Source organism: Podarcis pityusensis (assembly GCF_964106645.2).
Source record: "Podarcis pityusensis genome assembly, chromosome: 1".
NCBI classification, from domain to species: domain Eukaryota; kingdom Metazoa; phylum Chordata; class Lepidosauria; order Squamata; family Lacertidae; genus Podarcis; species Podarcis pityusensis.
Window position 1 is genome coordinate 81,998,663 of NC_138028.1, and position 12,680 is coordinate 82,011,342.

At 41.8% G+C, this 12,680-nt stretch overlaps 1 protein-coding gene across 1 annotated transcript in view; it reads right to left on the reverse strand.

Moving 5' to 3' along the window:
* LOC308463508 (uncharacterized protein) overlaps positions 1-11,425 on the reverse strand; it is a 37,671-nt gene extending 26,246 nt beyond the window's left edge. The window contains exons 1-5 of the mRNA XM_080981952.1: positions 10,813-11,425; positions 9,290-9,522; positions 4,986-5,108; positions 1,803-1,859; positions 480-617 (exon numbers count right to left, since the gene is read on the reverse strand). Of these exons, the coding sequence (XP_080838078.1) occupies positions 480-617; positions 1,803-1,859; positions 4,986-5,108; positions 9,290-9,522; positions 10,813-10,924 (663 nt within the window). The 5' untranslated portion in view covers positions 10,925-11,425. The remainder of the gene's footprint in view (positions 1-479; positions 618-1,802; positions 1,860-4,985; positions 5,109-9,289; positions 9,523-10,812) is intronic.
* Between the last annotated feature and the right edge of the window lie 1,255 nt (positions 11,426-12,680).

Genomic DNA, 12,680 nt, shown 5'->3' on the forward strand with positions numbered 1-12,680 from the left:
GGACAGGATTTATCTCTTCACACACATATACAAGCCAAGGTCCCGCTGCTTTGTTTGGTTTACAGTGATAACACTGGATTCTCACAGAAAGAAGATCAGGCCTCTGTGCCTTTATAGCCCAGTTCCAAGAATGACAGGCTACTGCTTCCTTACACACACACACACACACACACACACACACACGGTAACAAAGAAGGAAATAAGTCCTGATCCCCAAATGGCTTTCTCCTTTCAATAGAGCCAATGGATTGAGAGACAGGGGCACTGACCACTCTTGCCAGGGCCATGAAGATAATATCCAGCAGTCCTGCTTGTTCTATTAATCCTCTCCTGGCGAAATCTCAGTCTTAGAATCAAGAGGCACAGGGCTGTTAAGAGACACTTCAAATGACATCCAAACTAAACCTCCCAAACTTACAACATTAAATTATGATAATGATATTATATGATCAAAGTTATTGTGGGACTTGCTCACTTACCAATGTTCTCTCTGGATAAAGACCGGGATAGCCATAGAAAAAATAGGGTTGATTTATACACAACTGTGCTGTGTACAGAATTATGCCAATTGTTGCCAATGTAGCACTTGTGACCTGCATTCCCACATTGCATTTCACCTGAAAGAGTGATATGAAGGATTAGGATACCAAAAAGTACACACAGGGTGTGTGTGTGGGTGTGTGGGTGTGTGTGTGTGTGTGGAGGCCAGCTAATGCTCATGTCAGGTGTGGCTACTGGGCCTGACAGGAAGCTGCCTTAGTCACTAACCATAATCAGACCATTTAAAAAACTTACAAAACATGAAAGATGTCTTATATACAATTAGCCCTTAATCTGTACTAATTGTGTTCTATTTTTGTTTGAATTATGGTTTGTTATTGTTTCATTGTCTCTAAGAAAGGTTGCCAATGAAACGTGTTGGGTAATTTACTGTTCCCTACATTTTTCAGTGCTACCCCTCCCCCCTCCCCTCATCTACACTCATGGTTTCTTAATGATAAAAATGGGTTTTAAAAGGGTTATGATAATCATATAGCCATATGACATTCTTTTAAAACATCAACAATGTGTTATTAAAATGTGACACCAGGTGACACTGCTGAGTTTGCCCTGTCAAGTAAGTGGGTAGACCAGGGGTCGGCAACCTAAGACCCATGGGCCTGAAGTGGCCCACGAAGGCCGTTTAACTGCCCCCCGAGCCGCCCCCGAACCGAGCCACCCACTCAGCGAGTCCCCACGTGCTGTGCTAAACCAGGGGACTCTCTTCCTCAGCTCTGGAAATCACTTCTGTGCATGTCCAGACGCCGGAAATTGCATCTGCACAGGCACAATTTTCGGCATCTGGGCATGGACAGAAGCGATTTTCGGTGCAGCGGACATGTGCAGACGCGATTTCCAGCGTCGCACTGCACCTGTCTGGCCCATGGAGGATCTCTGTGGGAGTGATCCGGCCCATGCCTGGTAAGCCTTGCCAACTGGGGTAGACTGTGCAGAAACAGAAGCGGAGGAACCAAATACTTATTTGTTTTAGAATATCAAAAACATCATTCTAGGAACGTTTAAAGAGTGAGTATAGATCCAGCCCTGATGCTCTCCAGATGATGTTGGAATTAAATTTTTTATCAGCCCCAGCTAGCGTGGCCAAAGGTCAAGGGTGCAGTACTGGTGCAGAATAATCTACTAACATATGGAGGGCACCAAGTTGGGGAAGGCTGATCTAGAGGTATAAGAAAAACAAAATTTATGACCAATACTGGCCACATCCAATATTACAGAAGAAGAGAAAAAGGTATATAGCTCACCAAACTGCGGTTCCTATATTTTGTAGTTGACACAGAGATGGATCCAGCAACAATGAACTGTTCAAAAAAAGGGGGGGGGGGGAGATGCATATCAATTCACTTCAAATTTACAGTAAAATACTCTCTACTTAGAAAAACCTGGTACTGTGGGAGTCTTGTCAGCAAAACATTTTGGCACCTGAGGCAAACCACAAAACGATGCCTCCCCTCCCTGCCAAGGAAGAAGGAGCAAGTGAAGATCTAGATCAGGATCAAAGTTCTAGATCAGGATCTGCTGCCCACATGGATTCTGCTGCCTGAGGCATTTGCCTCACACGCCTCATTAGTGTAGGGGGTGTGGTGACAGTAAACTGTCAATACACACATAAAAAACAAAAAACCCAGCCACGCAATGTGGTTTTATGTTGGATCTTCCCCCCCATTTCCCTTTTTATCCACGGACTGGGAAAAATTGAAACAAATGGGGGGGAGGAGTGCGGATGACACCCAAAAACATGCATGCATGGGATGCATCAAATCCACTTTAAGCTGCCATGTGTACACATCCCCAGGCAGTCACGTTGATCCTCCATGTGGTTTCCTGTCCCCCCCCAACAGCCAGTCAACACTCAGCATGCTTAGTCCGCTCGGCTGAAAACCTTGGGGTTTCAGTAAGCCTGATAACTCCACCTTGTGAATGGATGGTTCCATTTCCCTACACACAGTAGGAACATAGGAATCTGCTATATACTAAGTAAGACCCTTGGTTCATTTAGTTCAGAATTATCTACTGGGAGCAGTTCTCCAGAATTTCAGGCAGGGGACATCTCCAGCCATACTTAGAGATGCTGAGACTGAAATCTGGCATCTTCTGCAAGCAAAGCAGATGCTCTGACACTGAGATGTGGCCCTTCCTTATACATGCAAGAGAATACAGTGTTCAGTTTTGTTTATTAAGCAACTGTAAAATCAGCATGCTAAATTAGATCTCAAGCATCTGTTCGGAACTGGAAATTTTCCAATGCAGATTACCCCAGTTTGCCTCAGAACATTTTCCAGAACCAATTCAAAAATTTCTAGATCTGCATCACTGACTTGTAGAATTGAGGTTGCTGTCAGTATATACGACCATGACCAAAACCTTCACTAAAAAAAGCCATAATAAAATCCACTAGAAACATGTAGCCTTAACAAGACAAGAAAGAGAACAAGGATAAAAAGAAAAAAGTTTTTTGTTACTATTCAATTCTTATTCTTTCAATGATTTTATTTAAAAAATGTTAAGTACACCTCTCAGAAATGTTGAATATTAAGTAGCATATAAACACCTTAAATAGAGAAAAACCTCTCAAATGCATTACAGCAAAGGAAAGAGATTACCCCTAATAATATACTGGCATTTCAAAATAATCCAAAGGGCTCCTATTCTTTTATGTTAACTTTCACCACCTGCCTCCTTACTTGAACACATGAGGAAATGTTACAGATAGGTAGCCGTGTTGGTCTGCCATAGTCAAAACAAAAAAATTCCTTCCAGTAGCACCTTAAAGACCAACTAAGTTAGTTCTTGGTATGAGCTTTCGTGTGCAAGCACACTTCTTCAGATACACTGAAACAGAAGTTGCCAGACCCTTCTATATAGTGAGAAGGTGGGGAGGGGTATTACTCAGAAGGGTGGTGGGAATGGGTGATTGGCAGATAGCTGAGATGAGCCTGTTGACGACTCTTAACGACTGCAATAGGTCTTACAGGAAAAAGCAAGGGGTGAGAAGGTGAGAAATGGCTTTGTCATGTATAATGAGATAAGAATCCAATGTCTTTGTTCAGGCCAGGTCTCTCCATGGTTTTAAGTTTGGTAATGAGTTGTAATTCAGCAGCTTCTCTTTCCAGTCTATTTCTGAAATTCCTTTGTAGTAAAACAGCTACTTTGAGATCTTGTATAGAATGTCCTGGGAGATTGAAGTGTTCTCCTACTGGTTTCTCTGTCTTGTGATTCTTGATGTCAGATTTGTGTCCGTTTATTCTTTGGCGTAAGGTTTGGCCTGTTTGTCCAATATAGAGAGCTGAAGGACACTGTTGGCATTTGATGGCATACACAATGTTAGACGATGAGCAATTAAACAGTCCCGAGATGGTATGTGTGATGTTGTTGGGGCCAGTAATGGTGTTGTCCGGGTGTATGTGACAGCAAAGTTGGCATCTGGGTTTATTGCAGGCTCTGGTGCCAGTGTCCGTGTTAGGTCTGGTTGTAGTATTATTGTGGGTTAGGAGTTGTTTAAGATTGGGTGGCTGTCTGTAGGCAATGAAAGGTCTTCCTCCCAGAGCTTGAGAAAGAGAACTGTCATTGTCCAGGAGAGGTTGTAGATCTCTGATGATGCGTTGTACTGTTTTAACTTGGGAGCTGTATGTGATGACTAGAGGTGTTCTGTTATTTTCTTTTTTGGGTCTGTCTTGCAGCAGACAACACCATTACTGGCCCCAACAACATCACACATACCATCTCGGGACTGTTTAATTGCTCATCGTCTAACATTGTGTATGCCATCAAATGCCAACAGTGTCCTTCAGCTCTCTATATTGGACAAACAGGCCAAACCTTACGCCAAAGAATAAACGGACACAAATCTGACATCAAGAATCACAAGACAGAGAAACCAGTAGGAGAACACTTCAATCTCCCAGGACATTCTATACAAGATCTCAAAGTAGCTGTTTTACTACAAAGGAATTTCAGAAATAGACTGGAAAGAGAAGCTGCTGAATTACAACTCATTACCAAACTTAAAACCATGGAGAGACCTGGCCTGAACAAAGACATTGGATTCTTATCTCATTATACATGACAAAGCCATTTCTCACCTTCTCACCCCTTGCTTTTTCCTGTAAGACCTATTGCAGTCGTTAAGAGTCGTCAACAGGCTCATCTCAGCTATCTGCCAATCACCCATTCCCACCACCCTTCTGAGTAATACCCCTCCCCACCTTCTCACTATATAGAAGGGTCTGGCAACTTCTGTTTCAGTGTATCTGAAGAAGTGTGCTTGCACACGAAAGCTCATACCAAGAACTAACTTAGTTGGTCTTTAAGGTGCTACTGGAAGGAATTTTTTTGTTTTGACATGAGGAAATGTTTTTGAAAATTGCCAAGTCCCAGAGTTTAGCATGCTGGATTCTTAAATGCGAGGCAAAGAACACGATACTTACAAATATTCCACCCCAGCATGGAAAATATGACACATTGGCCAAAGGGGCATAGAATGAGCCCACAATAAAAAATGAGACTATCCCAAAGCCAATTTGTATCAATCCAATCATGATCTGGATGGCCTGTAGGAAGAAAATACACAAACAATATTATTTTTAAACTGTTCCTAGAGACCTGGAAATATAGAATGATAGTTTTTGCTACTATTTTTACTTCACTGTTTTATTTTTATTTTTTTATTTCTTATCATTACTAGCTGCCTTGGGCATGAATCCTGACAATACTGTGCATTAATATTTAAAGGAAACCAATAAATCTGATATGCGCTTACTCTTTAGCACAGTCCAGAAATATCACCTGAACAAAAGCTAGATGAGGTATTTTGATCACTGCAAAAGTAAAAGAGGATCTCTCCTTAACCAGATTTGAGCCTAGAAATGTGAACACCCAATTTTCAATCTGAGGGATTGGGACATAGGAATTTGATTAAGTTCATATTTATTTATTTATTTATTTATTTATTTATTTATTTATTTTATAAGATATTTATTAAGATTTTCAAGAAGTTACAAAATAGAAAAGAAATAAGAAAAATACCAAAGAAAAAAGATACAAAAAAATAAAAATAAAAATAGTTAAAAAACAATTCAATCATCACATATTTTTCATTTACTTGTTTCCCGGACCTCCTCGCGCCTTCCTTCTCTGTATTCCAGTTCAAATTATTATTTCAGCAGATCCCTCCCCTCTTTCAAATCCTTTCCCTAATTCATAATATTCTGTCATCACGTTACCTTAATCTATTTTCATCTTATCTTATATATATATATATATATATATATATATATAAAGAACCTTAAAGTTTAGAACTTAAATCTTAATTTTTACCAACTTCTCCTAACCATCACATTCTTACCTAATTCTTTAGACATTTTTATAAGAGCCAAATAATTTCATTTCAACATTTTCCTAACATTCATCAATTTTATAAAACAGTCCTAATGATAAAATAAAAAAGTAAAGAATCCAATCTTTGTCCAGCGTCCCTTCCTCCTGGTCCCGGGTTTTGTCAGTCCTTTTTATCCTATTAATCTAGGACATTAACCTGGCCATCTTATATCCGAGGCTCTCAAGTCTCTTCCATGTCCCTTCCGCTGCTCTTCTTCATATTTTCCTTTTATGCGTGGGAACTCCAGCTTGGTGATATTTTTGACCCTTTTCAACAAAAAAGTCCCTTTTCCATAGTCCAGACTAGACTCGATGTAGTATTTAAAAACATGTTCCAGATTCCCTTCAAAGTTAAGAGCCCCCACTGCTCCAAACATCTGGCGGCCCCTTTCCAGACTCGAAAAGTCCAAATCTCCCTGTATAGGGGGGTCTATCCCACCCCCCATTTCCAAACCAAACCAAATTTTTTCTTTCCAAATCTGGTCTTTTCCAAGTTCATTTGTCAAATCCAAAAATTTATATTCCTGCTGGGCCGCAACTCCTTCCGTCTCTGGCGCCCGAGATTGAGCAAAATCCTCTTCTCTCAACTGTCTGTCATGGCACGCTCCTGTTTTAGTTCCTGGGTGGGCTTCATATAGTTTCCCACTACCTGTTCAAAGGTTCTGGCCGCATTAGTCATCAAATCCGTCTTCTGGCTTAACTGATCCAATAGGGCATTTATTTTGCAGAAAGCACCCAACAGTGCATCTGCAGACATTGTCCTGCAAGGTCACAAACCCTTTCCCACGGTTGTAATCAGTGACAGCTGCAAGTTCCCAGGGATTAGTTACAATTTCACAATTCCTCTCTAGGGGGAAAAACTTCTGGTTGTTCTTTCTCTTAAAAACAATAGCAACAAAGTCTCTTTTTAAAGATATTTTGTCCATATTTGTTCTTTTAAAATGCGAAAGGAGGCAATGGAGTCACTATGTTTCACTTCTTTTAACTATCTGTCAAAAACATTTGTTTCTGGTCAATGAGCTTCAAACGTCAATTCTGACACCCCGCTCCAGGATCAGGACGGAGGAAAATTACTTTGCTTTAGATTCACTTCTGCAGGTTTAAACAACTCAGAAAAGAGATCCCCCTTCTTCTCCTGCTACCGAAGGGGGGGTTCAGCGATTTTATTTTATTTTATTTTATTTTAATGATATTTATTAAAATTTCAAAAGAAAAAGATTACATTAATAAGAAAATTAATAATAAAAAGGAAAAATACAAAGTACAAAAAAGAAAAAGAAAAAACAGTTAAAAACAATTCCATCTTTTCATCACTTCTCTTACATTTACTTGTTTCCCGGACCTCCTCATACCTCCCTCTTTTGTATTCCAGAGGACATTTTTGCACAGGGGCCATGCTAATCTTCTCTGTATCGTTCCAATTTTAGTATATGTGCTGCAGAAGCGATTTTAAATGGTGAAAGTCAATCCTTTGAAAGTGATTTTTAAGGCTCTATTTTGCTTTGTCTTTGCTTTGTTCTGGCTACAGGGAAACGGAAGGCTGACTTCCTGTTTAAACCTTTCCGTTTCAGTACCAAATTAAGGTGAATTTTTAAGTCCAAATTCCTTTCTATTTCGCCAGTTCTTATTTAAAGTCCAAATATTCAATGTTCCAGTACTCACGGTTGGTTATTTTAGATGCCTAATTGTCCAAGGAAAAAGGCAGCGCTCTCCGGCAACGGCTATGCGGCTTCGCTCCGCAGAAAAAGCGATTGACTCACAGCACCGCGCCACTTCCCCCTCTTCGCTTCGGAGCCTGTTTGTGGGTTCCTTTGCGGGTTGGGGGGGCACTGAGGGTGCCCGCCGAGTCCCACGGCCACAGGCTTCACCCGCCTGTGATTTCCAGAAGGGTCCCCACTTCGCCGCAGCGGAAAAGACCCGTTTCATGCGGAGCTGGTCCCTCCAGTTCGGAGGGAGTCCGCCATTGCCGATGGCGCCACCCCGGAAGCGATTAAGTTCATATTTAAAGGTGAAACTGCTTTAAATGCACACATGGGCATCGAAACACTTCTCTGAATTTTGCAATGCAGTCCTCCAATCAAATAATGTTTACAAAAATGCATATATTGGAAGAAGGGGTGTGTATAAAATGAACATATCAGTGAAAACAACACACACAAATGTATTATACATGAGGAGACTTGCAAAAATGTGTACATCAGTTAAAATATGTGTATATGAGTTCAACCCAGTCACCAAAGAGAAACAACACATAACTTTCTACAACCTGGCTTTACAAAAGACAGTGCTTAGATTGGTGTGCCAGCAGTAAGCCTTTATAGGTCTGTAGATCTTCCCTCAGTTTCTTATGCCCTGATTACCCCCAGAATGGGCTGCTCTAATGAGCTTTGTGTGAGTCTGGCTTTGAAGATGGGTTGAAGCTTCTTTTAGCAACTAAAAAATAAACTAAGCCACTGTTAAGTTCATACACACACTTTCCACACCCCCATGAGTCATAATCTTTCACTCTGTTCTGCTCATTAAAATGCACTTGCACATAATGCCCGTGACAGCAATTCCCTTCTGAAGGTTCCTTAGGCTGGAGGTGGGACGGCACAACTACAGAGGACCTGCTTAAAAGCCCACCAACTGCAGTAGTTAGGAAGGTGGGCACAAGAGATCTTAACCCTCCCTGACTCTGCTATTGGCTCAAGCCAGCCATTTCCTCCATTTTTTCAGTTGATAATCTCAACATTCTCTGGCTCCACTTCCCTCAGTGCTCCATGGGTCCTAGAAGTTCACAGGACCTTGCCATACTTTCTTAGTGCTTAAAAACACACACCTGTTTTTTCTTTTAATTTACAAACTTAATGTCCTTCCTCATTCCTGGAGACAAAATTGAGAATGCAGAAAGCACTTCCTTAATTGAGGGTTGTCTTGTTTTGCCTCCAAACTAGTAGGTATGCAGGTACATTGTATACCTGGGGGTCTCAGGAGGAAAATCCTTGGAGTTTCCCTAAAAACATATCGTTAAGGGTAGGCTGTCCCTCATTCATTCCCTGTACATGGGCATTCAGCACCAGAAAAGTGCTTCTCTCTAGGCTCTCCCTGACTCCCCTGCCCCTCCATCTTCTCCCCACAACAACCCTGTCAAGTAGTTTAGGCTGAGAAATGGTGACTGAACTCTATGGCCAAGTGAGGGGGTTCAATCTGGGGCTCCCTAGCTTTAGTCCAATGCTCTAACCACTACACAACACTGGCTCATGATATGAGAGCTCTGCCTGTTGCATATTTGAAGTGTTGAACTGACAATTGCTCCTGGTGACCACTGAAATCACCCGGGACAGAAACAAGAGCAGATGACATCTGCACTTACCCCTAAAGTCTTAGCCTCTACTTTTACTTTCTTCTCCAGTTCCCTCACCCAACGCTTCCGCTCAGGTTGGTTGCTTCCAAGCTGCTCGTCTATATATTGTGCCACTCCTGGTTGTTGCCCAATGGTAGCATGGATCCCCTGGCCTGCCTGAATTATGTCGGCTCCATTTGGAAGAATGAACGCTATTATTCCATTTTGTCTTCTCACTGGATCTGTTGTCATAGCTGAAATGTCTGCAAAAACCAACCAACAAAAACAAATCAAAATAGCAAACAACCTTCTCTCAGATTTGGACAAATATAACAAACTTTCCCCTACACACAGAAAGAGGAAGTTCCACTGAGCTATGGCCCGTCCATCTGTTTCTATGAATCCGTCACATGTTTGATAAAACCATGTGGGAATAGCACAAATGGCCTGTTTGGCTTCTGAGAAGACAATCCCTCCCCTCAGGCCAACAACCCAAAAAAGAAAAGGGCTGAGAAAGCACCAATTCTTTGTCATAGAGGTCTTACCGATAACAGCAGGAATGGAAAAAATTATAGAGGGGCCGGTCGCTGCTGGTCTTTCAGTAGAGCCAGTGGAGAGTGTAATAGTTTTAAGAGAGTCCCTTGTACATTGACTCAAGCAGTGTCACACCTCCCCGTTCCCCCTGCACCAAGAGAACTACCAAATAGTTGCTTCCTTAAGCAGATGATAAACAGGACAAGATCTGAGGCCAGATGAAACACATACACCATAAATCCCACACACTGAGTCATAGAAGGAGCCACAGTTGCAATCAGTCTTCTTTTACATGCTGTGTACAAGATTCCCTTTCTCAACCCAAACAATTCCCAGAAATAAACCAACGTGTCACTAGACCCAAGCTCCGAAGATTAATCTCCTTTTACACGCTATGTACCACATCCCCTTTCTCAACCCAAACATTTCCCAGACATAAACCAACAAGTCAATGGGCCCAGGCTCTGAATATTGTGAAGTCAGATATTACAAGTGCTCAACTCACTGATGGGGAGTGAAGCCTTTACCACCAACCCATAATGAAGTCATGATACTTTGCTGGCATATGTACTCAGAGTCCGTGTGGTCCTTTGCTTTTCCTCTAGTTCAGGCAGAGGTCCCTCCTGCTGACATTGTCAGGGTGATGTTCCACTGAAGGCTCTCATGAAGAGTAGTCAGACTGCAGCACAGCTGAAGCATGAGTTCTCCTCAGGTGCCTAAGGTTCCTTCAGTAGGTAGTTCCTTCCATAGGCTTTGCATTGTAGGAACATGGCTTAGTTCTTTTGCACATCATCATTGCAGGGACCCATTCCTTCTCTGCTTGCATCCAGATCTGGCCCCGTTCCTCAAGGAATGCATAAAGCATTGGTATAATAATGTTGCTTATGGCAGCCTCCAGCTGCTCATGGGCTCCAGTAATGAATAAAAATAACATGACATAAAGTAATCCAACATCACAAATACAACATAAATCATATAGAATAATTAACAAATAATCAGTGAAACAATTACAGTGGTACCTCTGGATGCGAACAGGATCCATTCCGGAGCCCTGTTCGCATCCTGAAGTGAATGCACCCCGCGACTGCACATCTGCGTGTGCGTGGGTTGCGATTTGCCGCTTCTGCGCATGCGCGTGATGTCATTTTGAGTGCCTTTGCATGCAAGAGCGGCAAAACCCGGAAGTAACGCGTTCTGTTACTTCCAGGTCGCCGAGGAGCGTAACCTGAAAATGCTCAACCTGAAGTGACTTCAACCTGAGGTATGACTGTACAATTTATAAAACACTGTTTACAAAGCAACAACTAATAAAAGCTAAATATCACAAGTACTATTATATGATTAACAAAGCAAGGCAGCATTTTTAATCTAATATTGTAAGCAATATGAACAACATTAACAAAATAACAACTAAAAAAATAAACTAAGCACTCTTAAGTTCATACACACACTCTCCCTGTGATTCATAGTTCTTCGCTCTCTTCAGTTCCATAAAATACACACAAAATACACATAATGCCTGTTGCAAAGCCATCTCAGCCAGATGCCATGACAGAAGGGGTCCTCTGGTAGTGGGCCCTGGTGGAGAAGGGGCTCTTGGGCCTACCACCAGTGGTAAGGTGGTTGTTGATTCTGGGTGGACTGTCCAGGTGCCACTGATGAGAAACTCACCCACATCGGTCCCAACAATCAGGGTGTCCTGATTATCAGGATAATAGCGATCATCAGGAGGTTGATTCCCAGTCTAGGAAGTCCAAGTAAGCCTCCAGATTAGAGAGAAAGGGAATCCTATGCCAGATGGCACTTCCTTATGTAAAAGACTCAGGATTCCCATGCTACCTGCCCTTAAAATGGGTTCCGGTTATTCAAAAGTAAGGGGAAAGCCCTCTGCGACTTTTTGAGAGGACACCAGTATCCTTTACAAAGATGTGTCTTGGATCAATTAAGCACCAGCCCCAAATAAAGTTAAATACCTCTAAATGTACTTACGTTGCCCTGCTTCCTTCACTCTTTCTCAGCCTCTCAGTGTGCCAGAAATCTCACCAGGAAGTAATCAGCATCAGACTTAACCAGTAGATGTCCTAGGTTATTGAACTACTTTAGATAGACAGAATGAATGAATGGAGGGTAATATATTTGTAGGTAGGAGGAGACATCACACTTTGCCAAGGGGACAGCATAGTTTATTTCTGAGACTATTTTATAGCATAGCCAAAAGACAGGTAACCCGTTGCTGCCCTAAACAAAATCTGGAAAAAAGCTGAAGGTGCCTCGGCTATAGTATCATTGTTGCAAAGTATGATTGGAAGTGATGAGGTAGAAATGTGGTTCACTTTGCATGTATAGGCAAATCTACTTAATCTGCCTTTTCCAAAACACCATGCGATCTGAAACATGCAAGCCTTTGAAATGTGTGCATCTCTGAATTTTGTAATGCAGTTCTCCAGTCACGTAATGTGTACAAAATGCATGTACTGGTGTAAGGTGTGAAAAACCCCCCACAAATTAGTGAAAGCACGCACAAATGCCTTGTATTTGGGGAAGTTGTGCTTTGCAAATTTGTGTAAATTGGGCAAAACTGAATACCCAGAAATTCATGCTAAATGCTGCTGAATTTTCTTAAGGACTTGCTGGGGGGGGGGGGGAATCGCCCCTGTCTTCGCTTGGAGTATTTGTGTGCTTGGATAAAAATTTGAACATGCCTATTACTCAATGTTCTGTGTTCAGAGTTGCTCTCTGATGGAAAATGCCTCAGTTGACTGTTTTGTATAACTTGTACAGTAAAATCGCAACTTATGTGCATTTAACATCTGCAATTTCAACTTTATGCAATTGAAGGCTGTCCGGTTGAAATCACACAAATTAAAGGCATAATAACAAATATTAT